General features: G+C 43.5%; 1 protein-coding gene across 1 annotated transcript in view; it reads right to left on the reverse strand.

Moving 5' to 3' along the window:
• Window positions 1-1,320: 1,320 nt before the first annotated feature.
• The window catches only part of MEI4 (meiotic double-stranded break formation protein 4), a 165,597-nt gene continuing 140,918 nt past the window's right edge, over window positions 1,321-25,999 (reverse strand). Inside the window, exon 5 of the mRNA XM_029595578.1 lies at window positions 1,321-3,480. Within this exon, the coding sequence (XP_029451438.1) occupies window positions 3,232-3,480 (249 nt within the window). The 3' untranslated portion in view covers window positions 1,321-3,231. The remainder of the gene's footprint in view (window positions 3,481-25,999) is intronic.

Consider the following 25,999-nt stretch of genomic DNA (forward strand, 5'->3'; position numbering starts at 1 on the left):
CAACTTGGCTGACTACCACTCATCTAACATCTTCTGCACTGTAAAGAATTAAAATAATCTTCCCTGAGCTGTGATTACCCTCCCTCTTGGCATCTGATATGGAAATAATAAATTACCCTCCTCAAGCTGCAATCCATCCCTTGCTCCCTGCCCACCCTTGTTAGAAATAAAAAAATAAGAATCACTTCCAGCTGCAATCCCTTCACTCCCATCCCTGCCCCTACATATTAGAAATTAAAACAAAATATTACCAATCTCAATTCCCCCATCCTTCCACCCATCTCTAAGATTTTTCCCTTTCGTTGGTGCCAAGAACCCTCTAAAATCACCTCTCTGCAAATCAGGACCATGAATTACTCTTCTCTCCTGCTGGTTTGGCATCCCTAGCTGCTCTGACAACATTACTTGTAATGTCCTTGTTAAAGCATTTGGGGATGTCAAGCCAGCAGGAAGGAAGATTGAGTCATGGTCCTGAATATCAGAGAGGTGACTTTGGAGGGCTTGAGGAGGATTATTTTAATTCCTTACAGTGCGGAGGATGTTAGATGAGCGGTAGTCAGCCAACTTGAGGCCTGCTATTGCAGTGTCTAGGTTTGTATAGCCAGAATTATCAAAATATTGCAACTGATAGGAAGAGGGTGTGTTTTATGGTAATAGCCTGTTTATCACAATGTATATTATCATAGTGCTTTGCATAGGTATTACAGCAAAGTGTGTTAACTTTTTGCACTACCACAATTATTGCATTTCCTACCTGCAACCACTGGGGGGAGAGAGAGGGAGAGAGAGAGAGACTATCCATAGGGCCCTTGTAGTTAACTATTTATGCTACTATAGGAGGTCCACCTAGTAACTCGAAGTGAGGTTTAGGTAGTAGTAGTGTAGGGGTTAGGGGCCACTTTGATGTGCAGAGTGAGACATACGAAAAGAACAGTGCACTCTTGTGAAGATTTGATGTCTTTCAGAGTGAGAAAACTTACACTACGATGAGATTTGGACAATGTTCTCTCAACCTAGCTTGACGTTACCCAGGTAGAGAGTCCATCAACCTAGGTAGAGAGAACATTGTCCAAATCTCATCGTTGTGTGAGTTTTCTCACTCTGATAGACATCAAATCTTCACAGGAGTGCATTGTTCTGTTCATATGTCTCACTATGCATGTCAAAGTGGCCCCTAATCCCTACACTACTACCTAAACCTCACATCGAGTTACTAGGTGGGCCTCCTATAGTAGCATAAATAGCTGCTTACTATGGTGTCACCCCCAGAGGTGCTCTCTCTCTCTCTTTCTACCTAAAAATCACAATTTGCATTATTGGCATATTGCACAGCATTAATGCTAATGAAAAAGGTGTAGTTATTTTTGGCGTTAAAACTGTGCGATATCATGAGTTATATGGCTTCACACTTTCCGAAGCCAGCTAGCCCACTTTTACAAAATTCCCGCCCCCGACTTTGCCCTAATCCCTCCCCTGTAAAAAATTAGCATCGCACCATGCGTTATTGTGCTTTTTGCATGCATTAAGGTATTTTTCGCATGCAAAAACACCATAACGCGAGTTTGAAAATGACCCTATTAATCAGTTAGTTTACAATATATAGCTAATCAACTAAATTTGAAAACCCCAGAGGTCCCTTTTTTGTCCATTTTATGGGCAGTCTGTGAATTTGAGAGGGTTGTGATATGGATAAGAAGAGAAAAATGTTTGGAGGCAAGATCTTAAAGATAGTGGTCAAAGGAGGCAACTGCAGCTCAGCTTTTTTTATATACATTTCTAGTAGTTGCTAGGAGGGAAGGATGAATAACAGCTTTTTTTTATTGTTGTTGTTAAAGAGGACTTTGCTAGTTAGCATCAATTTTCAGCAATAAGTAGCTAAGGGGTAAGTTTGCTAAGCCATGGTCAAACAGTATATTTCTGTGCTAGTTTACTGTAAGAAAATATCATTGGAATTTACTAAACTGCAGTACCACAGTTTAATAAATCATTCAGGAATTTTCCTTGGATTGTCACAGCAATGTGTGATAATGGGCTCCCCCCATTTAGAGGTCACAATCTTAAAGGAGTCTCATCCGCCTGGTAACCCCCAACCTTTCAAATAAGCCCTGGAGGACCTTGGTGCCACATTCTGCCTACTCAATTCCAATAAGCTAATCAGCACATAAATATTTATTTTTCAGAGCCTCCCATATTAAGCCAGTTCCTGCTCTACAAATCCCCTCCCTTGTGGTTCCCTCCTCACAGCTTATCCAAGTAGATCAAGAGTCCATAGGGGGTAGAAGCAATCCCTAGTTGCTCCTGCCCTACAGATACTGGCTGACTCTAGTCTCTCCTTTGAACTACATGTGCAGGACAAAGTAGAGCCTAGAGTCAGAAGATACCATTTGTTCATATAGCAGAAGTGGGTCAAGAGCTATGGGAAATCCCTTCTGACTTCTGCAGCTTCTTGGATAAGCTCAGGAAAGGGGTCTGGGGAGAGTTAACAACAAGAGTGTGTGAGAGGGGGCATGATTTGGTGCCCATGGTAGAGTTATTGGCTGTTTGAGATGGAACTTAATATGCAGGGGCTCCAGCAAATTGATATTTATGTGTCAGCTGGCTCAGTGAGAGTGAACAGGGGGAAAATGGCACCACAAGGGCTTCTTTTGTACCAGGGAAGTTAGGGGTGGGCACTTAGTGGGGCTTGTGGGCACCCAAAGATAACTTAATCTGGCAATACACTCAGAGGAAAGTTAGTTACACCTTTTGTGTTATAGCTAATTTTCTGAAGTAGCACAGTGCACAAAGATTTTCATGAGCTACTATTGGTTTATATGTCAATGAGCTGCTTTGCAGCCATTTGCATGTGAAGCAGATCATTACCAATGCCCATGTTGTGCCTAACTTCTGACTTGGGAAATAATATGCAGAAGTTGGCAAAAATCACAAATTTGCATGTTATTTACCAATTTCACATGATCATGCATTTTTTAATATAATAAATTGTGTATACCGCATGCAAATGCATTATTGCAGCTTAGTAAATAGGCACTTACATTTGCTAAATCTAGCCAGATTAATTTTAACTGGTTAGATGTAGCCACATTTATAGCTGAACATTCAGCCAGTTAAGTTCAAATGAAATTTTGGCTAAAGAGAACTGGTTAAAATTAAACAATTATCTTACCTGTTTAATGGATCTATAAAAATGGATCATTTCCTGTATAATATATAACTAAAAAGTATCTAGCATCACTGTTCATTAATTTGCATTTGTGAGTTGAAAAGAGTTCCTATTCTCCATGCATATAAAGAAAACAGTGGAAATTCATCAGATAGATTAAGAATGGTCTGATCTAATCTCTGCAGAAATATCTTCATTTTTTCAAGGTTAGAGCTGGATGCATTTGTTTCCTCTGTTTCATTTTGAAGAAGCTGTTCTAATACCATGCACAGGAAAAACATATTCTCATAACATGTGATGTCATACTTGGACTGGTTCTAAAATTTAAACAAAACAAAACAAAAACAAACATAAAAAAAAAGAATCACAAACTAACCATAGTATAAATAGAAACAATGGGGTATTCTAAAAGAAAATCTATATCAGTATTTCCTGTCACATACTAATATAGAGTATGATAGCAGTTAATGTCTCCTTTTTCTCTCCTATTTTAGCTCTACTCAATAACCATTTCCACATGACTCTGTGATTGTACCATGCTGTCTTGTATTTTGTTTTTGCCTCTACCAGTTCCAGTGAGAGACTTTTATATGTATCCATTACCCCAATTTTATTGAATGCTTCCCTACATTACTCACAAGTCTACTCCTTTCTGACCTCATACCATGCTTTTTGACCACTAAAATGTTTACCTATTTTTCATTTATAAGTTTCAAATATTTTAATATTCTCTACTATGTCCCTTCTCTGCCTTCTGTCCTCTAGGGTATACAGTTACACCTAATGAGGTTTTAATGCTTTTCCATCTAAAGCTCCTTGAATTTAACTCCAAGTTTTCTTATCTTTTCATCTTCATTTTTCATTATCCAACCCACTGTAGAAGGAATCCCACTTAAGGCTATTTCCTGATATTGTCAAAAATATGTGGAAATAAATGCAATGATATCAGTCTTCTGTAGCATTCATGTTCTGTTGCTGCTATATAATTGTTTCCTGTTAAGGTCCCAAGTAGTTGACCGTGCAGAAAAGAAATTTTAGGTAGAATAGGTTACAGAAAGGCACTGTCATGAGAGTCTCAAGCATTGATGTCAACAAACCCATTACCTTTTAAGAAAAGAACAATACTGCCTGTTAATTCATCCTCGGTATAGAACAAAGGAATGCAGACAGAAACATCTGATATGGAATTTTAATTGACCCCTAGGCATACAAAGATGAGTGACTAAGATAATTCAATTTCTCACAAACATACTGCCAGAAGGAACTATGGTGATCTTTCCTTGAAATTACATGTCTTCAGCTAGAAGACCTGGCAGACATCCAAGACAACAGCTCAATACAAAGCTCTTTGTAAGCTGCTAAAATTGTTATGATTTGTCATAAAAGAAGAGCAACACGTTTTTAAAGCATATGTCAGTACTTAATTATTAGAAGCTTTAAGCTAGTAAATTAAGCTAGAAATAAATAAGTGCAATATAGCTAGATAGCTGAACAGGCAGACTGGGCATACTGCCAGCTAAACATAAATATATGAAAACATATATGCGTTTATAAGTCTCTGCTTATAAATTTGTGCGTCTATAAGTCTTTGTCTATACATTTATGAGTCTATCAATTTATAAACTAGTAAAAAGTACAAATATAGTAAGAATTGTGAGCTCAAGGCTGATGTATTTTAACTCTGCTGCAACAGGAGAGCAGTCTGAGACAGGATTTAACCTGTATAGGTAAGATAACCATTTTAGAAAAGACTTGATCAATTTGTTCATATATAATAAATAAGCATATTCTGCTATGGAAAATTATTTTGTCTGATTATTGAGCTCTATACTTTTTAGGAATGTAGACAGCTGGGTGGCTGGTGGCCATGAGGATCACCTTGTAACATGCCTACCTGGTACGAAGATGGCGGACCTCACGCATTACCTAGATAGGATTTTAGACAGTGCTGGGGAGGAGACGGCTGTTGTGGTACATGTGGGCACCAACAACATAGGAAAATGTGGGAGGGAGATTCTGGAAGCCAAATTTAGGCTCTTAGGTAGAAAGCTTAAATCCAGAACCTCCAGGGTAACATTCTCTGAAATGCTCCCTGTTCCACGCGCAGGTCCCCAGAAGCAGGCAGAGCTCCGGAGTCTCAATGCGTGGATGAGACGATGGTGCATGGAAGAAGGATTCAGTTTTGTAAGGAACTGGGGAACCTTTTGGGGAAGGGGGAGGGGTCTCTTCTGAAGGAATGGGCTCCACCTTAACCATGGTGGAACCAGACTGCTGGCGCTAACCTTTAAAAAGGAGATAGAGCAGCTTTTAAACTAGAACAAAGGGGAAAGCCGACAGTCGCTCAGCAGTGCAAGGTTCAGAGGGAGGTATCTTCATAGGATACTAATGATGCATTAGAATTAAGGCATCCCGACAGTGAGGTTCCAATAATAAGAAAAGTAGTTTAAGTGCCTGTAACTAAAAACTTACCTTAGCTAAAAGATTACAATTTAACATATCAATTAGAAAGCAGAATGAAAATACAAACAAAAAACACACTTTGAAATGTTTGTATGCTAACCTCAGAAGTCTAAGAAGTAAGATGGGAGAATTAGAATGTATAGCAGTGAATGATTGCATAGACGTAGGGGTAGATTTTAATAGAGTATGCTGGATTTTAATAGATACGCGCTTAGCCGTGCGTATCCTTTAAAATCCGGGGTCGGCGCGCGCAAGGCTGTGCAAAATTGGCAGCCTGCACATGCCAAGCTGCGCAGCCTGCCTCGGAGGGAACTTTCCTTCCACTTTCCCCTCCCCTACCTAACCCAGCTCCCCAGCCCTATCTAACCCCCCCTACCTTTGTTTGAAGAGTTACGCCTGCCCCGGCTGCGCGATTCCCCAGCCCGGGAGCTGTTTTGGAGGCCTCGGCCACACCCCCGAAATGACCCCGGACCGTAACCACACCTGCGGCCCCGCCCCGGATGACGCGCCACGGCGACATGCCCCCCCCCCAGGAAAGCCCCGGGACTTACGTGCATCCCAGGGCTTGTGCGCGCGCCTCCGAGTCTATTCAATATAGGCTTGGTGCGCGCCGGAGGAACTTGGGGCAGGTTTTCAGGGGCTATGCGCATACCCCTTTGAAAATCTGCCCTTAATTAGCATCTCAGAGACATGGTGGAAGGAGGATAACCAATGGGCAGTGCTATACCGATCTACAAATTATATCGCAACGATAGAGAGGAGCATTTGGGTGGTGCTTTCTGTCCAGGATGGCATAGAGTCCAACAGGATAAACATCCTGCATGAGACTAAATGCACAATCAAATCTTTATGGTAGAAATCCCTTGTGTGTTGGGGAAGCCTATAGTGATAGGAGTATATTACCATCCACCTAGTCAAGATGATGAGATGGACAGTGAAATGCTAAGAGAAATTAGGGAAGCTAACCAAATTGGCAGTGCGGTAATAATAGATTTCAATTACCCCAATATTGACTGGGTAAATGTATCATCGGGACATGCTAGAGAGATAAAGTTCCTGGATGGAATAAATGACAGCTTTATGGAGCAATTGGTTCAGGAACCGACAAGAGAGGCAGCAATTTTAGATCTAATTCTCAGTGGAGCACAGGATTTGGTGAGAGAGGTAACGGTGGTGGGGCCGCTTGGCAATGGTGATCATAATATGATCAAATTTGAATTAATGGCTGGAAGGGGGACAGTAAGCAAATCCACGGCTCTTGTGCTAAACTTTCAAAAGGGAAACTTTGATAAAATGAGAAAAACAGTTAGAAAAAAAACTGAAAGGAGCAGCTACAAAGCTAAAAAATGAGCAAGAGGGCTGGTCCTAGAAGCCTAGTCAGATGTATTCCACACATTAAGAAAGGTGGAAAGAAGGCAAAATGATCACCGGCATGGTTAAAAGGTGAGGTGAAAGAAGCTATTTTAGGCAAAAGATCTTCATTCAAAAATTGGAAGAAGGATCCAACAGAAGAAAATAGGATAATGCATAAGCGTTGGCAAGTTAAATGTAAACATTAAGACAGGCTAAGAGAGAATTTGAAAAGAAGTTGGCACAGAGGAAAAAACTCACAGTAAAAACTTTTTAAAATATATCCGAAGCAGATAACCCTTGAGGGAATCAGTTGGACCGTTAGATGATCGAGGGGTTAAAGGGGCAATTAGAGAAGATAAGGCCATCGTGGAAAGATTAAATGATTTTTTTGCTTCGGTGTTTACTGAAGAGGATGTTGGGGAGATACCTGTATCAGAGAAGGTTTCATGGGTAATGATTCAGATGGACTGAACCAAATCATGGTGAACTTAGAAGATGTAGTAGGCCTGATTGACAAACTGAATAGTAGTAAATCACCTGGACAGGATGGTATATACCCCAGGGTTTTGAAGGAACTAAAAAATGAAATTTCAGATCTATTAGTAAAAATTTGTAACCTATTATTAAAATCACCCATTGTACCTGAAGACTGGAGGGTGGCTAATGTAACCCCAATATTTAAAACGGCTCCAGGGGCGATCCGGGAAACTACAGACCAGTTAGCCTGACTTCAGTTGCAGGAAAAATAGTGGAAAGTGTTCTAAATATCAAAATCACAGAACATATAGAAAGACATGGTTTAATGGAACAAAGTCAGCATGGCTTTACCCAAGGCAAGTCTTGCCACACAAATCTGCTTCACTTTTTTGAAGGAGTTAATAATCATGTGGATAAAGGTGAACCGGTAGGTGTGGTATATTTGGATTTTCAGAAGGCGTTTGACAAAGTTCCTCACGAGAGGCTTCTAGGAAAAGTAAAGAATCATGGGATAGGTGGCAATGTCCTTTCATGGATTACAAACTGGCTAAAAGATATGAAACAGAGAGTAGGACTAAATGGACAATTTTCTCAGTAGAAGGGAGTGGGCAGTGGAGTGCCTCAGGGATCTTTATTGGGACCTGTACTTTTCAATATATTTATAAATGATCTGGAAAGAAATACGACAAGTGAGGTAATCAAATTTGCAGATGATACAAAATTGTTCAGAGTAGTTAAATCACAAGCAGATTGTGATAAATTGCAGGAAGACCTTCTGAGACTGGAAAATTGGGCATCCAAATGGCAAATGAAATTTAATGTGGATAAGTGCAAGGTAATGCATATAGGGAAAAATAACCCATGCTATAGTTACAAATGTTGGGTTCCATTATAGGAGCTATCACCCATGAAAGAGATCTGGGCATCATAGTGGATAACACATTGAAAACATCGGTTCAGTGTGCTGTGGCAGTCAAGAAAGCAAACAGAATGTTGGGAATTATTAGAAAGGGAATGGTGAATAAAACGGAAAATGTCATAATGCCTCTGCATCGCTCCATGGTGAGCCCACACCTTGAATACTGTGTACAATTCTGGTTGCCACATCTCAAAAAAGATATATTTGCGATGGAGAAGGTACATTGAAGGGCGACCAAAATGATAAAAGGAATGGAACAGCTCCCCTATGAGGAAAGACTAAAGAGGTTAGTACTTTTCAGCCTGAAGAAGAGACTGCTGAGGGGGATATGATAGAGGTGTTTAAAATCATGAGAAGTCTGGAACGGGTTAATGTGAATCGGTTATTTACTCTTTTGGATAATAGAAAGACTAGGGGGCACTTCATGAAGTTAGCATGTGGCACATTTAAAACTAATCGGAGAAAGTTCTTTTTTACTCAACTCTGGAATTTGTTGCCAGAGATGTGGTTAGTGCAGTTAGTATAGCTGTGTTTAAAAAAGGATTGGATAAGTTCTTGGAGGAGAAGTCCATTACCTGCTATTAAGTTGACTTAGAAAATAGCCATTGCTATTATTAGCAATAGTAACATGGAATATTCTTAGTTTTTGGGTACTTGCCAGGTTCTTATGGCCTGGATTGGCCACTGTTGGAAACAGGATGCTGGGCTTGTTGGACTCTTGGTCTGACCCAGTATGGCATGTTCTTATGTTCTTCTTATGTTCTTAAAAACATTGAGTAAATTGGCATTGCTCACAAACAGTATATTCTGTAAGATGGCCTCAATATTTACTCCCTGAAGGAAACACAATCTTCTCGTTTCCTTTGGTTTCCGCTATCTTGATTTGTGTATGCTTGCAATGAAATGAACAAAGCCTGCCAGCTTTTATAAGATCTATAAACTACTTAATAAAATGCTTATGAAACTGAAGTCTGCTTCATCACTCTCTATCTCTGGGGAGGAAACTAGGCTGGGGAATTTCAAGTTTATTAACACACACCACAGACCTAAAATCTTATATAGCATCTTGGTGAACTGGAGCACATGTAGGTTGTGGTCACACTAATAGTGCCACAAATATCTCTATTATGGAGTGTTTGTGTGGGAGGGGGGGGGGGGGGAATATATAAAACACAATGGGGAAAATACTAGTTTTGGCTTTGATTTATGTTCTGAGTTGACCCTGTAATATTGCTGTAATGGATACAAGTCTTGCTTTAAATGTAGTGGTCATATGAAAGTTCAATATATTTCAAACAAAAAAAAGGAGAGACAGAAGTCTGTGCTCTGAGGAAATAGAGAGAAAGACAGCTGTTCTTGCTTCATAACCAAGCTACATGTAAAATCCCCATAAGGGACAGAGGAGCCAGGAGGTAAGAGCCTTTCTTTCCAGAAATATCCAGGCTAAGAAGCACATGGCTGGATCTCCCTCCTAAGAAACTGAGTTAAGTAATCTAAACTTTGCAGAGAGTATCTTAACAGAGGAGGGAGAAGGTTTAGTTCCTTGCCTTTTGTCACAAATTCAGTATCTCATCTTAACTGCTTCAGCCTTTCAGCCAAAGTCAAGCATAAACCCTTGCTGGCAGGTACTGGGAAAGAAAAACTGGTGGATCATGGTCTTTATGAAAGAGACTGAAACCAGGCCCACTTTCTGTTTAATGCTAAGTAAACCATTTGGGGAAGCTCCCCATGACAGAGAGACCTTTCACACACTGCAGTGCTCATCTATTTGGTTTGTCATCTAGCAAGCTCCACTATCAAGAGGGACTTCAGTTTCTTGATTGTTTTTCTTTCCACACAATTTTGTGTTTGGGACAGGGTGACTTTTTACAAACTGGAGACATTGGGGTGGATCTGTTGCCCTCCACACACTTTTGAGTACTCAGGTAAAGACAATTTTTAAAAGCTGCTTACTCCACTGCTTTTGCCCCAACCTTTCTCTATTAGCATTCCTTTTTTTTTTTTTACTGTGCATATGAATATGTTGGTTGTGCTGGTTAACAAGCCATACCCAGTGTTAATTTTGCATTGCTTGATATAAAATAAGAAAACTGCAAGTTTATATTATACTTTTCCCATTTAATGTTCTGGTTGGATTTACTGTCTACTTACACAATACTAGTAAAAGGGTTAATTACTGTTTATTTTGATTTGATGATTTTATCTGGTCTTTGCCACAAGTGAGATATTGTTTGGGAAGGGCACAAAATTGTGGCATTGGGGTGACTGGGACTCTGTCTCATCCCCCACTCAGGCTATGAATTGGAAGATAAATCATATTAGTAAATATAATTTACCATGTGGCAATCTCCATCCCATGCATATGGGTAATTCATAGTCCAGACCCGAGGGGGGGGGGGGGTGCACACACAAGTAACAAAGGTTACATCAGGCATCCCTTAAGGCTTGGCTCTATCAGCCATATTATTTAATGTCTATATGTTCCTGTAATGATGATGGATGAGCAGCCAGACCTGTGTGCCATCACAGAAACATGGTTAAAACCTGAAGACACGGTCCTCCTCAATCAACTCCCCTTACAAACCTTCGACATTTTCTACATCCACAGAACGAAAAAAAGAGGAGGCGGCCTTCTACTGGCAGCCAACAAAAAACTCGGTCTGTTGCTTCATTCAACAACCTCATCACATTCTCTCGAATTTTCAGTCTTCAAATCCTCCCAACTACAAATAGGACTTACCTACGCCCCCTCAGGACGCCTCGACGCAGACCCTTCTCCATTAATAGAATGCATAGCAAAACAAATCAACACTGATGCGCCTGCCATCCTGTTAGGAGACTTCAATCTTCATGTGGACACCTCCCCTCGTTCCCCTAATTGTGAATCCTTCAACACTCTCAACTGCATGGGATTCAAACAGCTTATCAACGAACCCACCCATAAAGCAGGACACACTCTGGATCTGATTTTCATCAGCCAAGGCCTTACCCTAGCTTCGCACACTGTTTGCCTGCCCATTCCCTGGTCAGACCACAAGCTAATCTCTACTTCTCTCCGAAACCATCAACCAATGCCCACTGCAATACAGAAATCCACTGTCCAATTCAGAAAGCTATGCAACCAGGAAACTCTCATCGGAGTTAAACCAAATCGACCTTACGGACGCAGACACTGCCTTATCCTCTTGGTCAAAAATCACAAAGTGGCAGACGTGACCTGCCCTCTTATAACCAAAGTTATCCGCTGAAACAATGACAAAAAAAAACCATGGTTCACCCCACAATTAATAACCTTGAAACGTGAACTCAGAAAAAAGGAACAGTATTGGCGAAAAAACCCTTCGTCCTCCTACTTATTGGCCTTTAAATCTCTCATGCACCATTACCGGCTTGTCATTCTTCAGACAAAAAGAGACTTCTACTCTCAAAAAATCCACCACTTCATCTACGACCCAAAAGCCCTCTTCTCCCTGGTCTCATCGCTCACCAAACCACCAACATCTACTATTCCAGATGACAAAGCTGCAAATAAAGCCACCGAACTTGCCACATACTTCAAGAACAAAATAGATAACCTACTCGCCTCCCGTTCAGATAATAAAGCTCCGGCCCAACCTCATCTACTCTCCACCGCACCGCCGCTCAGTGCCAATCCTTCTCAACTACCCACAGCCTCTTCGCTTCTAACGGCAAGCTTAGAGGACTTCGAGCTTACATACGCTCTAGAGATAGAAAACCTATTAAAGAAACTCAAGCCAGCTTCACACCCACTTGATGCGATTCCAGCTAATCTTCTTATAACATGCGCCAAAGACGTCGCCAAGCCTATCACTCAGATCATCAACGCCTCACTATCTCATGGTCTTGTCCCCGACCCCCTCAAACTTGCCATTTTAAAACCATTATTAAAAAAACCAAACTTTCTTCAGACAACCCAGCTAACTTTCGCCCGATTGCTAATCTCCCGATCATCGCTAAAATTCTGGAAAGAATAGTCAACAAACAACTCTCTGAATTCCTTAACAATAACAACATCCTCTCCCCGGCGCAACTTGGTTTCCGTAAATCCCGCAGCACCGAAATACTTCTTTTATCACTCTCAGACAACATCCTCATGAATCTAGAAAAAAAACAGACCTGCTTGCTCATCCTCCTCGACTTATCGGCCGCCTTTGACACAGTCAACCATGAGTGTCTCATCGAAAGATTATCTGAGATCGGCATCAAAAACACAGCCCTTAACTGGTTCAAATCTTTCCTCCAGAATAGATACTACAAAGTCAAGATCAACAGCAAAGAGTCCCCACTGTTCAGATCCACCCTAGGAGTCCCTCAAGGATCATCGTTATCCCCAACTTTATTCAACATCTACCTTCTTCCTCTTTGTCATCTCCTTGCTGAGCTAAAGCTAACCCACTACTTATATGCAGATGATGTCCAAATCCTCATACCGATTACAGATTCACTGCACAAAACCGTACTCTTTTGGAATTCCTGCCTACTCTCCATTAATAACCTCCTTTCAAATCTCAACTTGATTCTCAACACCGACAAGACAGAGTTCCTTCTGATTACACAGGACGGCAATCTTCCACTAAATAGCTCACACCTTTCAGCGCTTCCAACTTTTTCCCCCTGGGTCAGAAACCTCGGGGTCGTCATGGATAATCAACTGAGTTACACAGGCTTCATCAACAACACAGTTAAAGAGTGCTACTGCAAACTCCAAGTTTTAAAAAGGCTAAGACCCCTCCTCCATTTCTATGACTTCAGGTCAGTGTTACAATCTATCATTTTTTCAAAAATCGATTATTGTAATTCACTCCTACACGGACTTCCAGACAACTCCATAAAGCCTCTCCAGTTGTTACAAAATGCATCTACAAGGATTCTCACAAAGTCCAACAAAAGGGACCATATAACTCCGATTCTAAAGAAGCTTCACTGGCTCCCAGTCAAATTTAGAATCCTCTACAAACTATTATCCATCATCCACAAAGCCATTCACAACAACACACCACTCGACCTCAGAATTCCTCTTCAACTTCACACCTCCTCCCGTCCGCTAAGATTAGCACAGAGAGGCACTCTGAAGGCACCTCCTATCAAAACATCTTTAAGAAAAAGATCTCCCTCCACCTCGGGCCCCATGCAGTGGAATTCTCTCCCTCCTGAGCTCAGGCTGGAACATTGCACAATCACGTTCAAAAAAAGACTCAAGACTTTGCTATTCAGCCAAGCTTTCCCATAAAGACAAGTTGCTCCACAGCTTCTACAAACTGTCCCTATACAGGGCACTTTCTCATGTTTAATCAGCCTTATTAACTTCTCCTTCTCCTCCTCCATTAGTCTACTCTCCCCTTTTGGATTGAATCCCCTCAAGTCCACCTCTTTCTACCTTTTGGATTGAATCCCCTCGTCCACCTCTTTCTACCTGTAAACATTGTTTCTTTCCTAGTTATGGTTATTCCAAGTTGTTCGCCTCCTTGTTCTTTGTAAGACATATTATTGTCATTAGTTATTGCCTGTTGGAATGTAAACCGGAGTGATAAGTAACTCTGTTACCTGAACCTCGGTATAAAAAAAGTTATAAATAAATAAATAATGAATCAGGGGCTTCACAGAGGAGAAACAGTATAGAGATTCCAAAGGCAGGTGAGCTCTAAATGGAGATCCAAAGGAAACACTGCTTTAAGGGGAAGAAAAAAGTAAATAAGAGTTGGCTAGGAGATTGTAATGCTAGAAGGCACAAGAAGCATAGGGCTGCTGGGAAATGAAGTGCTGGGATCCTTGGCAGAGAATGAATTAGGATCCAGGCAGCATCCAGAGAACGATGTGTTATTTACTGGATTTAGGAATCAGCGTCTTTTTTAAGTGAGAGAGAACACTGCCTTTCAGAGGGAGGCAGAGACCGATGGTGAGTCCATACACATTTGCACATTCTTTCTCCCCCGCTTCCCCGAGACACAAAGACAAAAACATATACTCTCTGCTATGCCTAGACACATACACATGTTTTCTAGCCCCCAAGACACAAAGAGACAAACTCTCTCTCTCTTCCAGACACAAATAGCAAATGTTGCTTACCTGATGTAACAGGTGTTCTCACAGGACAGCAGGATGTTAGTCCTCACAAATGGGTGACATCGAGGATGGAGCCCTGTACGGAAAACTTTTCTGTCAAAGTTTCAACAAGCTTTGACTGACACTGGCACACTGGGTGCACTGAGCATGCCCAGCCTGCAATTATCCCTGTGAGCCACAGGTGTCTCCCTCAGTCTCGTCTTATAGCTAAAAAGCGCAAGCGAAACTAAAATAAAAGTATACAGACCCAACTCCGCGGGGTGGCGGGCGGGTTTCGTGAGGACTAACATCCTGCTGTCCTGTGAGAACACCTGTTACATCAGGTAAGCAACATTTGCTTTCTCACAGGACAAGCAGGATGGTAGTCCTCACAAATGGGTGAGTACCGAGCTGAGGATGCCCGGGAATGCACCAGATACACCGCAGATGCGCAAAGGCGTAACGACTGAGGTGGAAATGGGAACGGAGGGCATCCGCAACACCATAATGGGTTCGTGGAAGGATGTTGGGTAGTGAATTGAAAAAAGTAAGAGTAGGCGGACTGGCCAAACATGGAGCATGCCGGCTAGTCAAATGTAAGCAATAATAGGCTGCGAAGGTATGGAGAGGACTCCAGGCTGCAACCTGATAAAAAAGTACAAGCAGCAGTAACCAAAGGGAAGCTGTTAAGGCTAAGACGGACACAACAGTATGTGGATACCCACAGTGTTGTAGTGAAATGTCTGCTTGTTGGTAGGAAAGGAAATATAGACCACTTAATCAGAAGGATTAGGTCTGTGTGGCCACTGGAAGTAGCAGCTTGACCCTTGCATGAAGGAAAGAGTCAAGTGGAATTCACATGGAATGCAGTGCAATGTAGATAGAATGTAAGCGCAGCATTACTGTCCATGAATGTGGAAAACCCAGTCTCTCCCTAGGGCGAGAGAGAGAGGTTAGGAAAAATTAATAGAGTATTTCCTGAGGAACGGAGATACAACATCTACCTGAAAAGGATAGAAAGTTGAATGCGTAGAACTACTCAGTGGCAGAGGAACGGAGTCAGGTGAGTATGGAAAGAGTGCATAACTCACGGACCCTGCTGGCAGGAATGACATTAAGAGGGAAAGAAGTTCCCTTGCCAAACTGTGGAAGAGAGGAATGGAAAGGCTCAAACGTAGAATGTATGAGACTTATAAGGAGAATATATATGTTCATTCCGTGATTAGAGAAATAGAGGCGGCTTGATCAGTGGATAATCCATGGTAAGCCGACTCAGAGAGGATTACCGAAAACGGGAACCCAACTCCCAAAACGATACACCTCCTAAGAGAAAGGTGTATCTATGTGGAGGATGTCTGGAGAACAGAATCCGAGGGAGTAAGAAAAAATGGTGGAAAAGTAAAAGGGGTAATACCTCTTTTTTTTTTTTTTTTTTTTTTTTAGCGTCAGGAGGTAAAGCCTGCCATATTAAACGGCAAGATTTATGTTTAGAAGGTTTTGTGACGCTACCAGAACCTAAGAACATCAGTAAGTCTATGATTTGGGACTGACTGGTGAGGGAATAAAAGGTTACTGATATGATGGATTGAGAAGTATGGGAAGCATACTGATCTCAGTCAGGGAGTGCGGAAAAGAATACTGAACCCCATCCCAGTTCAACATTAGAAGAATGCTGGCTACGAGAGGCAGCAGAAGAGATATATTGAAGAGGCCTTTGATGGAAGAAAAGGCATCTAAGGGAACGCATAGGAAACATGTGTAGGGAGCAGAACCTGTGCATCGTATGGAATGATGCAGACGCAGAGGAAAGTTTAGTTAAACTCAGCGTTAAAAGATTTGCCCTGTACACATGTAATTGAGACCATTCGAGAGGATAGAACCTACGTGGAGAAGGTCAGATAGAGCGTTCATTAAATCTCTTAGATATGTGGCCCAAAGACGCATGAAGTGAACAAGGGCCAAGGGTAGAGCTGCGCAGCTGTCTAGCAGAGCAGCTAAGAGGTTGTGCGTGCTTATGAGTTGGAAAGCACATTGTCCCTATGCTGTCTGTCTGTATGCACAAAGAATTGTTGCAAAAGCAGTATTGGAAGGCATAAGGGCATAACTCATGGGTGCAACGTCCAGGAAGTTTATGAGAAACTATGCTGGAGTGCAATAGATGCATAATGGGTTGACAGCTTTCAGGAGAAACTTTATAACCCTAAGGAATTGCGAGCATGAGTCGAAGGAGACTAGGTCCTAGTTCGAACTGGGATAAGAATCAGGGACGAAAGCAATGAAACCACTTAGGTCCATTGAGTATAGAATGTCACTGAATATAACCCATAGCAGTTTTGAATTATGAGAAAAAATGCATAGTGGGAAGAAACCCCATAGCCCAACCATGAAAAGTTGAAAGGTTGAGGTTATGGAAAATATGCGCAGGGACATATAACAATGTATCAGAATGTCTGTGCGCATGCTGGACAAGAGGGTCTTAAGACTGTGGTGTCCAGAAGTGTTACAGAAGGGATTTATGGCAGTGACAGTAATCCCAGTTAGTAAATGTATAGTGAGTCCTGAAAAAAGTGAGAGCTCTTTGCATGTACTGAAAGGAAAGTGAATGATATTACACTCCGCAGAGAAAACAGCATTCACCAACAGTGATGCAAGAGACAGTTCACTTACCGAAGCTGGTGCCGGCGGCAGAGCTTGGGGTTGTAATGTTGACTCACCATAAAGCACATAGAAACATTAAAATAATGTACTTACTGCAGTATGGAGTGATGGTAACCAAAGATACCATTGTACCTGTGACGTCTAAAGAAAGTTGGATTTTCTTAGGTCCAGGATGTGCGGAGAGTAACTATTTTCTGTTAAAAGAAAGAATAGTGCAATTAAAACTCCCCAACCCCCCTCCCTTCTCCCCTCTGCACTTCGTAGCGCCTGGGGGAGTGTACCGGGACTTTGGTACAAGGTGGGGTGGCCGCTCTGATATCTGACCAGATGGGAGACCAGGAGGTGTCCCAATGGAGGATATCATGTAGGCTCCTGCAGGTGTGTGAGCGGTAAGTGGTACCCCGCATTTCTGTATGCTGTACAAGGAGACACTGAGACCTGTGGCCAGGCCTCAAGGTGGACTTGTACATGGGGCAATGGTTGCTGAATCTCATGTTTAGCAGATCAGCCAATGCAGCTGGACCTTGGTTGGGAGGGAACCAAGAGTCAGAGCATTGGTCGGCACAGGGACTTGTTACTGACAAGAGAAGAAGCCCTGCTGCAATCCCAAGAAGATAGAGGGGTTCTCCTGATATTGTGGCTAACATAGCTAACATAGTGATATGTGACACTAATACAGTTCTAAAAGGCACATGACCCAGAACTTTTCGAACCACGGTCCGAATGGGAGAACACAACTCTATGGGAATGCCGCCGAAGCGGGTACTTACCATCCGACGTGGATCGCCGCAAGACGAGCCGGTGAAGATTGTTGACCCCGACGGTCTCCGGAGTCCTCGAGGGTAAGGCCGGGGACGTAAACGTCCATCTCGCTCTGAAACCCGGTATGGTGGCACAGGTACAGAGGAGACAGGCCAGGCGTGAGTGGCGTTTAGACTGCTAAGTGTAACAGATGGCCATAGTCCCACACCACTTGACGGTGGGGCACGCCAGGAACAGAGGAGCCCTAACGGAACTCATGTTCCCTCCCTCGTCACAGCGGCTCGATGTGTCGTGACGCCAATGCAGAAGCTGTCGGACCTGGATCCGGAAGTTCTGGATCACCAAGGACTGCCAAAACTGTAGGAACAGTGCTGATGGCAGTGGTGATGTCGCTCTGCCCGAGCGTTGTCCAGCCTGGAGAAGGATGGCACCGATGTGCTGGATGGCGTCAGCGGCGGACGATCACGATGTCGGCGATGATGGGTGCCACGGTGCTCGGCCCGGTCTTTCCCCAGCGCCGAGATGGAAGCCCTCGTCGTCCTGGAAGGCGATCGATGACGAACTGTCAGCACGCCTGCTCTGCTCCTGACACAATGGAGTGTCTTAAGCTAATACGGGGCTTAAAAAAGAACCCAAAGCGTGGAGCAATGTGAGGAGGCGAGGGTATTATGTGGCGGTGCTATGTCGGTATTGACGATATTGAAGGCAACCTAAGGGGCTTCAAGGATATCATCAAAATGGGTATGAAAAATCGTCGATGACTGGCCAGGAGAATGATGACAGTGACGGGCACTGACAGCAGTGGCATAGGTATCTTTGAAACGATGTGGAATCGAATAATCGAAAAACATTGCCGTTATTGAAAAAGATACCGGCATCGACTGAGTCGAATCAATAGGGCGTCAAGGACACCGAAGGAAAACGGAGGTGTCGAGGGCATCGATGCATGGAGGCGGGCATTTATGCCGTTTGTGGCATGGCCACGGGCATCAACTATAGGGCCACAGACGTTGACGGTATCGATTTGGACAGACTCAGATTTCCAAGTGTACATGGCATCGGTGCCCCAGACACGTGTGTCGGTGGCATCGATATGGACACGTATGGAATCGATGGCATGGATCTCCCAGTCGATGAATTCCATCCCGGCATCAACGCCAGTCCTGGAATCGGCATGGGCATCGATGCCAGCCATAAGGCTGGCATTGGCATCAACGCCCATCCACGGAATCGAGCCGGCATGGATATCCACCGATGGGATCCACCTGGGCATCGAATTTCACCGATGGGAGCAGCCTGGCATCGACTGCCCTCGATGGATGCATTCTAACATAGATGCCCATGGATGAAACACCTGGGCATCGGTGTCCATCGATGCAAAAGGACCCGGCACCGATGCCATCGACGGACGGCCATCCGGCACCAATGCCATCGACGGACAAGCCATCCGGCACCGATGTCCATCGATGGGGACCATCCGGCACCGATGTCCATCGATGGGGACCATCCGGCACCGATGTCCACCGATGGGGACCATCCGGCACCGATGCCCACCGACGAATCGATGTGGCACCGATGCCCCCCGATGGAAAGGGCTGGACATCGGTGGGGAGGATGGGGCATCGATGGCATCCCCAAAAGGGGGGGGTGGCATCGATGAAGTGACCCTGGGATCGTTAAAAAGTGTCTCGGGCAGCGGTGGCGGCGACCCGAGTATGCATGGCAGTGACTAACAGCGTGTGCGTCAATGGCATGCATCCGGGTAGGGACGGCACCGAGGAAGCCCAAGGAAAAAAACAGTGCGTAGGAGGAAAAAGCCTGGTAGCACTGAAAAGCAAAAAACATGGATAAAGGCATCAGGGCACCGTGGGGGGAGGGGCGCTGATGACATATAAAAGCCCAGGGCGGTTTAGGCGGGTCCCGGTGTAGCGATAGGGTATCGACTGCGTGAGGGTACCAGGGAACGAAGGACTTGAAGCTACAGAGGTCCTAAGTTAAGGAAAAAATCCCTACCCCACTAGCATAAGCAAGCAGAGTGTCACAGAGATACTCGCAAGCTGTTTAAAGCTAACTGAAAAATGGGGGAAGGGAAGGCTTCAGTCAGTTAACAGCCTTAAGATAGTGACAGGAACCGACCGAAAAATAAGAATTAGTACTCACCGAGCGTCGTAAAAACGTACGCGGAGGGAGACCTGTGCAGGGAAAAGTGTTTTTTGAAGTGAAAAGTTAAGTGTTTCCATGAGGTAATTAGTTAAAAAATCCTCACAGAGCTCCAACCGCTATGCTGACTGCAGAGCGGAAAAAAGAAGACTGAGGGAGACACCTGTGGCTCACAGGGATAATTGCAGGCTGGGCATGCTCAGTGCACCCAGTGTGCCAGTGTCAGTCAAAGCTTGTTGAAACTTTGACAGAAAAGTTTTCCGTACAGGGCTCCATCCTCGATGTCACCCATTTGTGAGGACTACCATCCTGCTTGTCCTGTGAGAAACACATATATACTTTCTCTCCCCTAAAAATACACACACACTCATTCTCTCTCTCCTCCAGACACACACACACACACACACACACACACATTGTCTCTTCTCTTCCAAATAGAGGCACACACACTCATAATGTTTCTTCTCTCCCACACACACACTCACACTTTCTCTCTCTCCCAGGAATACACACACTCATACTCTAATCCCTCAGACATGAAGGCACATACACACAAACTCTTTCCATTTAACTTTGCAGGATATTCAACAGTGCAGCCACACTATTGAAAACAGCCCAGTTATCTTACAGGGTCATTTATCATTTCACATTAAGGCCATAATGCTAGCATTAAGGCCCTAACATACACGATAATGCCATAACACCCAGTTTCAAACAAGCTAGGTAGAGAGTTCATCAAGCTAGATAGAGAGTGTATTGTTCAAATCGACTCCTCTTATACCAATCATCAATTGAAATGACAGAAAATATTCAGTGATGTCAACTTTGCTGTTTGTACCTCCTACAGTGTATGTAAGACTACCCCCCCCCCAAATCTACACCAACTCCCCATACCCCACTCCGAGTTAAAAGTGCCCCCTCTTACAGTGGTATAAATAGAGAGTGACAAATTGCTATCTATGTAAATGTTCTCTCTCTCTCCAGGACATGAAGTGAATAATAGTGCAGGTGTGATAAATGTAAAGATTTATGCTGTCATATTTCTAGGCTCAACTGGTAAATAGGGAATAGTTATTCATGCTTCAAATAGTATTAGGCCTAGAGGAAATTAACTGGTAACAGATTTAAAACATATAATTTATTGTTGGATGATACAGACAAGATGAAGAGTGTGACATCTATCTTCTGTGGGTAACAATGAAATGACGGCAGAAAAGTGCAAGTCACCCCTATACTTAGTTTCCCAGACTGTCAAAGTCAGGACCCTTATTGGTTGCTGTTTGAGTCCAATTCTCCATTACCTCAGAGCAATGTTGGAGTTGCATCAAAAGTATCATGCTTATTGGTTGAGGGTAGTAACCACCGCATCAGCAAGTTAACCCCATGCTTATTTGTTTTCCCAGACTTTACAATTTAATGTTCTTGTTCGTGTCTGTCTGAATCTAATTTCCCTTTTCCTCCTGCTATTGAAGCAGAGAGTAATGATGGAGTTGCATCAACAGTATGAAGGCTTATTGGTTAAGAGCAGTAACCGCCACACCAACAAGTTACCCCATGCACTCTTTTCTTCATTCCTATTCTCTAGCCTTTAGGGATCCACAGTGAAATCTTTTACTGTTTTTGTCTTCACCACCTCCTTCAGAAGGGCATTCCAGGCATCCACCACATTCTCCATGAAGAAATATTTCCTAACATTGATTCTGAGTCAATCACCCTGGAGTTTCATTTCATGACCCCTAGTTCTACTGATTGTCCCAGGACCTAGCAGCCTAATGTTTAGAAAAGCAAACCCAAACAGTTAACTGTGAAAACAGAGAACCTGCCAATCACCTTCCCTTCAGGGTGAGCTCTCAGGTGCTAGAGGCCGGTGAGTTATGAGAAAAGAGGGCAGCCCCCGATACAAACAAGGAGTGAGAAGCCTAGAATAGAGCAGGAGGCTGAAACACAACAGGAAACTAGGAACAAACAACAGATCAAGCAGGAAAAGTGAAAGCAGAAACCGGAGATGAAGAAGTCTTTTGTTTTCAGTTAAAAAGGATGGAACCAGAGCACAAGGACCAGGAAGTAGGGCCAAGCTCTGCCAATTGACTGACAAAAAGCTTGCATATAAATATATAACAAGGCATAAAATAACATGGTTGCTGGGGGGTGGGGGGGGGGGAAGGAGGGATACAGGGATATAGGTAGTTCAAACAACTCACTGCAAGTCAGAGGTGAAGTCAGCGATGGATCCCACAAATAGTATAGCCGAGTTTGAAAAAGGCTTGGAAAACTTTCTGGAGGAAAGATCAATTAACTATTATTAACTAGGAAGGCATGTGAGGGTAGTTATCTCTTGTATCTGGAACTGCACAGCAACGAGGGGATCTTTCCATAAGGATTTGATAGGTGCTTTCAGGTGATCCAGTGTAGTCACTGTCTGAGACACGATGCTGGCCTTGATGGCCCATTGGTCTAATACAGCACAACACTTGTTCACAACTTGCAGGACAGATAGAACTATAAATGAAGTTGGGTAAAAAAGGTAAAATATATTTGCAAAAAGCAAAGGAAAATTATTATGTAAAGCTTAAGAAAACAGGAAATAAAGAACAGACACAGAAGGATATTAGAAATGGAACAAGACACTTTGAAATAGATAAAGCACAAGATGTTAAAAGCATATTCAAAAGTGTTTTTCCAAACACTATCAGACCAAAAAAATCAGTGAAGAAGGAAATTAGAACATTATAGCATGGAAAATAAAATCACAGAAGATAGTAAAATAGCTAAAGTATTAAATTAGTGTTTCACTGATGCAATATGTCACCTGATATTTACTTTATGTACAGTATTTGGACTGATTTATCAGACACAAAACTAAGTTTTGACAGCTTCAGCAGAATATATTACTAGAAAACACTATTCATGTTGAAGTTATAAGGGACAATGCATTAAATACTTTGAAGTAGATATTAAAAATAAAATGTTTAGGTAAGTTAGCCGTATAAAACTTAACCGGCTAAATCAGCAGCAAAGCAGTGTTTGGTTATACTTAGCCAGATAAGTTATAGCCAGCAAACTGGATCATTTATCATTTTGCATAAGGGCCTTATTGTGCGCGATAACCTCTTAACACGCGCAATAACGTGTAACATGCGCGATAATGCCGTAATGCATGTGATAAATAATGCAATGCAAAATGCATATGGAAATTAAATATTAAGTATTCAAATGGGAGGAGTTTTGGTGGAGTGCGATAGAGTAATGCAAACTATCATGGGATTTAACACTGGAAATAACTACCCCCTTTTTTTTTTTTTTTGCGGTACGGTGAAAAAACTATTTATCGTGCTCCCACAACTGATATCATGGATCACGGGTATTATTGCAATTTTTGCGCGTGATGAAAAGAGGAATTTTAACGGACACAACTAGCAGGCCTTCCTGCCCCAATAAAAACACCAGTTCTTACCTGGTCTAGCTTCCTAAAGCCATAATGTTGGTAGCAAGTTTAATTGTTGGATGATACTGAATGCTTCGCGAGGCTCGCCGCAGACAACAAGTGGAACAACAACCACCTCAAAAACAGGCAAGGGCAGTTCCAAGCCCTCCTAGGGAAGTCCCTGCATTGGAGGCAGAGGCACAGTCCCCGCAGGGTTGGGGCCCAGGGCAGTGCATGGCACACAGGTGGCCACGGTGGAGGAGATACAAGGAATGCATCTTTCCTCAATGAACATCCTTGCTGGGCATGTTAGAGGACTATGTGGTTTTCGGATACCTCAACTCTCTGGCTATCCAGGAATTATATGAAGAAATCCGAGGGGATTTGGATCTGGTCATAGAAAGGTCCCACTTTGTTGGCCACCTTGCATTTCATGGCAACCAACTCCTTCCAAATGACAGTAGGGGTCGTGGGGGGAATGACCCAAGCCACTTTTTCATACTGTCTGGATCAGGTTATCACAGCAGTCTCTGACCACATTAATCGCTACATAGCATTTCCTTGGGACAAGCAGGACTTGATGGACTTGAAGAGAGGCTTTTATGCCTTTGCAAACTTTACCAACGTTCTGGGACAGCACTTATGTGGCCATCATTCCACCTCGTGTCAGGAAGGAGATGTACCACAACAGAAAACTCTTCCACTCCATCAAAGTGCAAGTGGTCTGTGACGCTCAAATGTGTATCCTTGAGGAAGCCTTACCGGGTGAGACGAGATCTAGAGAGAGGACGAGAGGGACTGTGTGCCGGCGAGCAGCTGGACCCGCCTCCCAAACCCCGACATCATCATCAGCTGACGGGGCTGTGCTATTAAAGAGCTGCACAGCTGTGGAAAACCAGAAGCCTTACCGGGTGAGATGAGATCTAGAGAGAGGACGAGAGAGACTGTGTGCCGGCGAGCAGCTGGACCCGCCTCCCAAACCCCAACATCATCATCGGCTGACGGGGCTGTGCTATTAAAGAGCTGCACAGCTCTGGAAAACCGGAAGCCTTACCGGGTGAGACGAGATCTAGAGAGAGGACGAGAGGGACTGTGTGCCGGCAAGCAGCTGGACCCGCCTCCCAAACCCCGACGTCATCATCAGGTGGTGGGGCTGTGCTATTAAAGAGCTGCACAGCTGTGGAAAACCGGAAGCCTTACCGGGTGAGACGAGATCTAGAGAGAGGACGAGAGGGACTGTGGGCCGGCGAGCTGCTGGACCAGCCTCCCAAACCCCAACGTCATCATCAGCTGACGGGGCTGTGCTATTAAAGAGCTGCACAGCGGCGCACAGCCGAAGCCGTGCGCCCCTGGAGAAAAATCTACAGAAGGCTTTCAATAGAGTTTGATGGGGAAGAAAAGAAAGATAAAACCTGTAACGTCTACACCAGCCTCTAAAGAAATGAAGGGCCCTATGGACAGTCATTTAGTCCGTAGGGGGAGTCAGCCATCTGGAGAGACTGCTCAGGATCTATCTTTTCCTTCTGGGATGAGCGCAAGTCCCGTCCAAAACCAAAGATCCGCCGAGGACCATAGTAAAGTGGTGGTAAGTGCCTTTAATATCACCACTGTTACAGAAGTGCCAATTCCAACAAAGGGAGACACCAGATTACTGGAGCCAGTACCTTTTGTTGAAATAGGGGAAGGAGAAGCTGAATTAGCAGACCCTGATAATATCTCCCTGGCAGATATTTATTTATTTTTTATTTTTATATACCGATGTTCCTGTATAGACTACATATCGCACCGGTTTACAGAGAACTGAACTGTCGCCTCAGGGACGGATACATTGAAACAATGGTTGCAACTGAAACATACAGAGAACCCAGTGGAATGCAATTCAAAACATGATTAGCAAAAAGAAGTACAATTCAAAGCATATACAGTTCAAAACATATTTACAGTGGGATTGGTGGACCAGCGTCTGTAACGCTCTATTGATTGGCTCTTAGCTATCAGGGAACGCTTGGCTAAATAGCCAAGTGTTTAGCTTCTTTTTGAATACCAAAAGGCAGGGTTCTTGGCGGTCTGAAGGGAGCGAGTTCCAAAGTGAGGGACCAGCTGTGGAAAGGGCGCATTTCTTAAGTGAGGTTTTGGCAGGCTGGGTTTGTAGCATGTCCTTGTATGCTCTTCTGATGGGTCTCATGGTGGTGTGCTGCTGAAGTTGGAAGGTTAGGTTGAGGGGGGAGATGTTGTGTAAGGCCTTATGGATCATCATGAGGGCTTTAGGCAGCCAGTGAAGGTTCTGGAGGATAGGGGTGATGTGTTCCCTTTTATTGGTGTTTGTGAGGATCCTGGCCGACGTGTTCTGGACCATCTGAAGAGGTTTGATTGTGCTGGCGGATAGGCCCAGAAGGAGTGAGTTGCAGTAATCCAGTTTTGGGAGGATGATAGATTGTAGTACCAGGCGGAAATCTCGGAAGTGCAGAAGTGGTTTTAATTTTTTTAATACTTGCAATTTAAAGAAGCATTCCTTAGTGGTGTTGTTTACGAATTTGCTTAGGTTGAGTTGGTTGTCTAG

The sequence above is a fragment of the Rhinatrema bivittatum genome, chromosome 3 (genome assembly GCF_901001135.1).
Source record: "Rhinatrema bivittatum chromosome 3, aRhiBiv1.1, whole genome shotgun sequence".
Lineage (NCBI taxonomy): Eukaryota > Metazoa > Chordata > Amphibia > Gymnophiona > Rhinatrematidae > Rhinatrema > Rhinatrema bivittatum.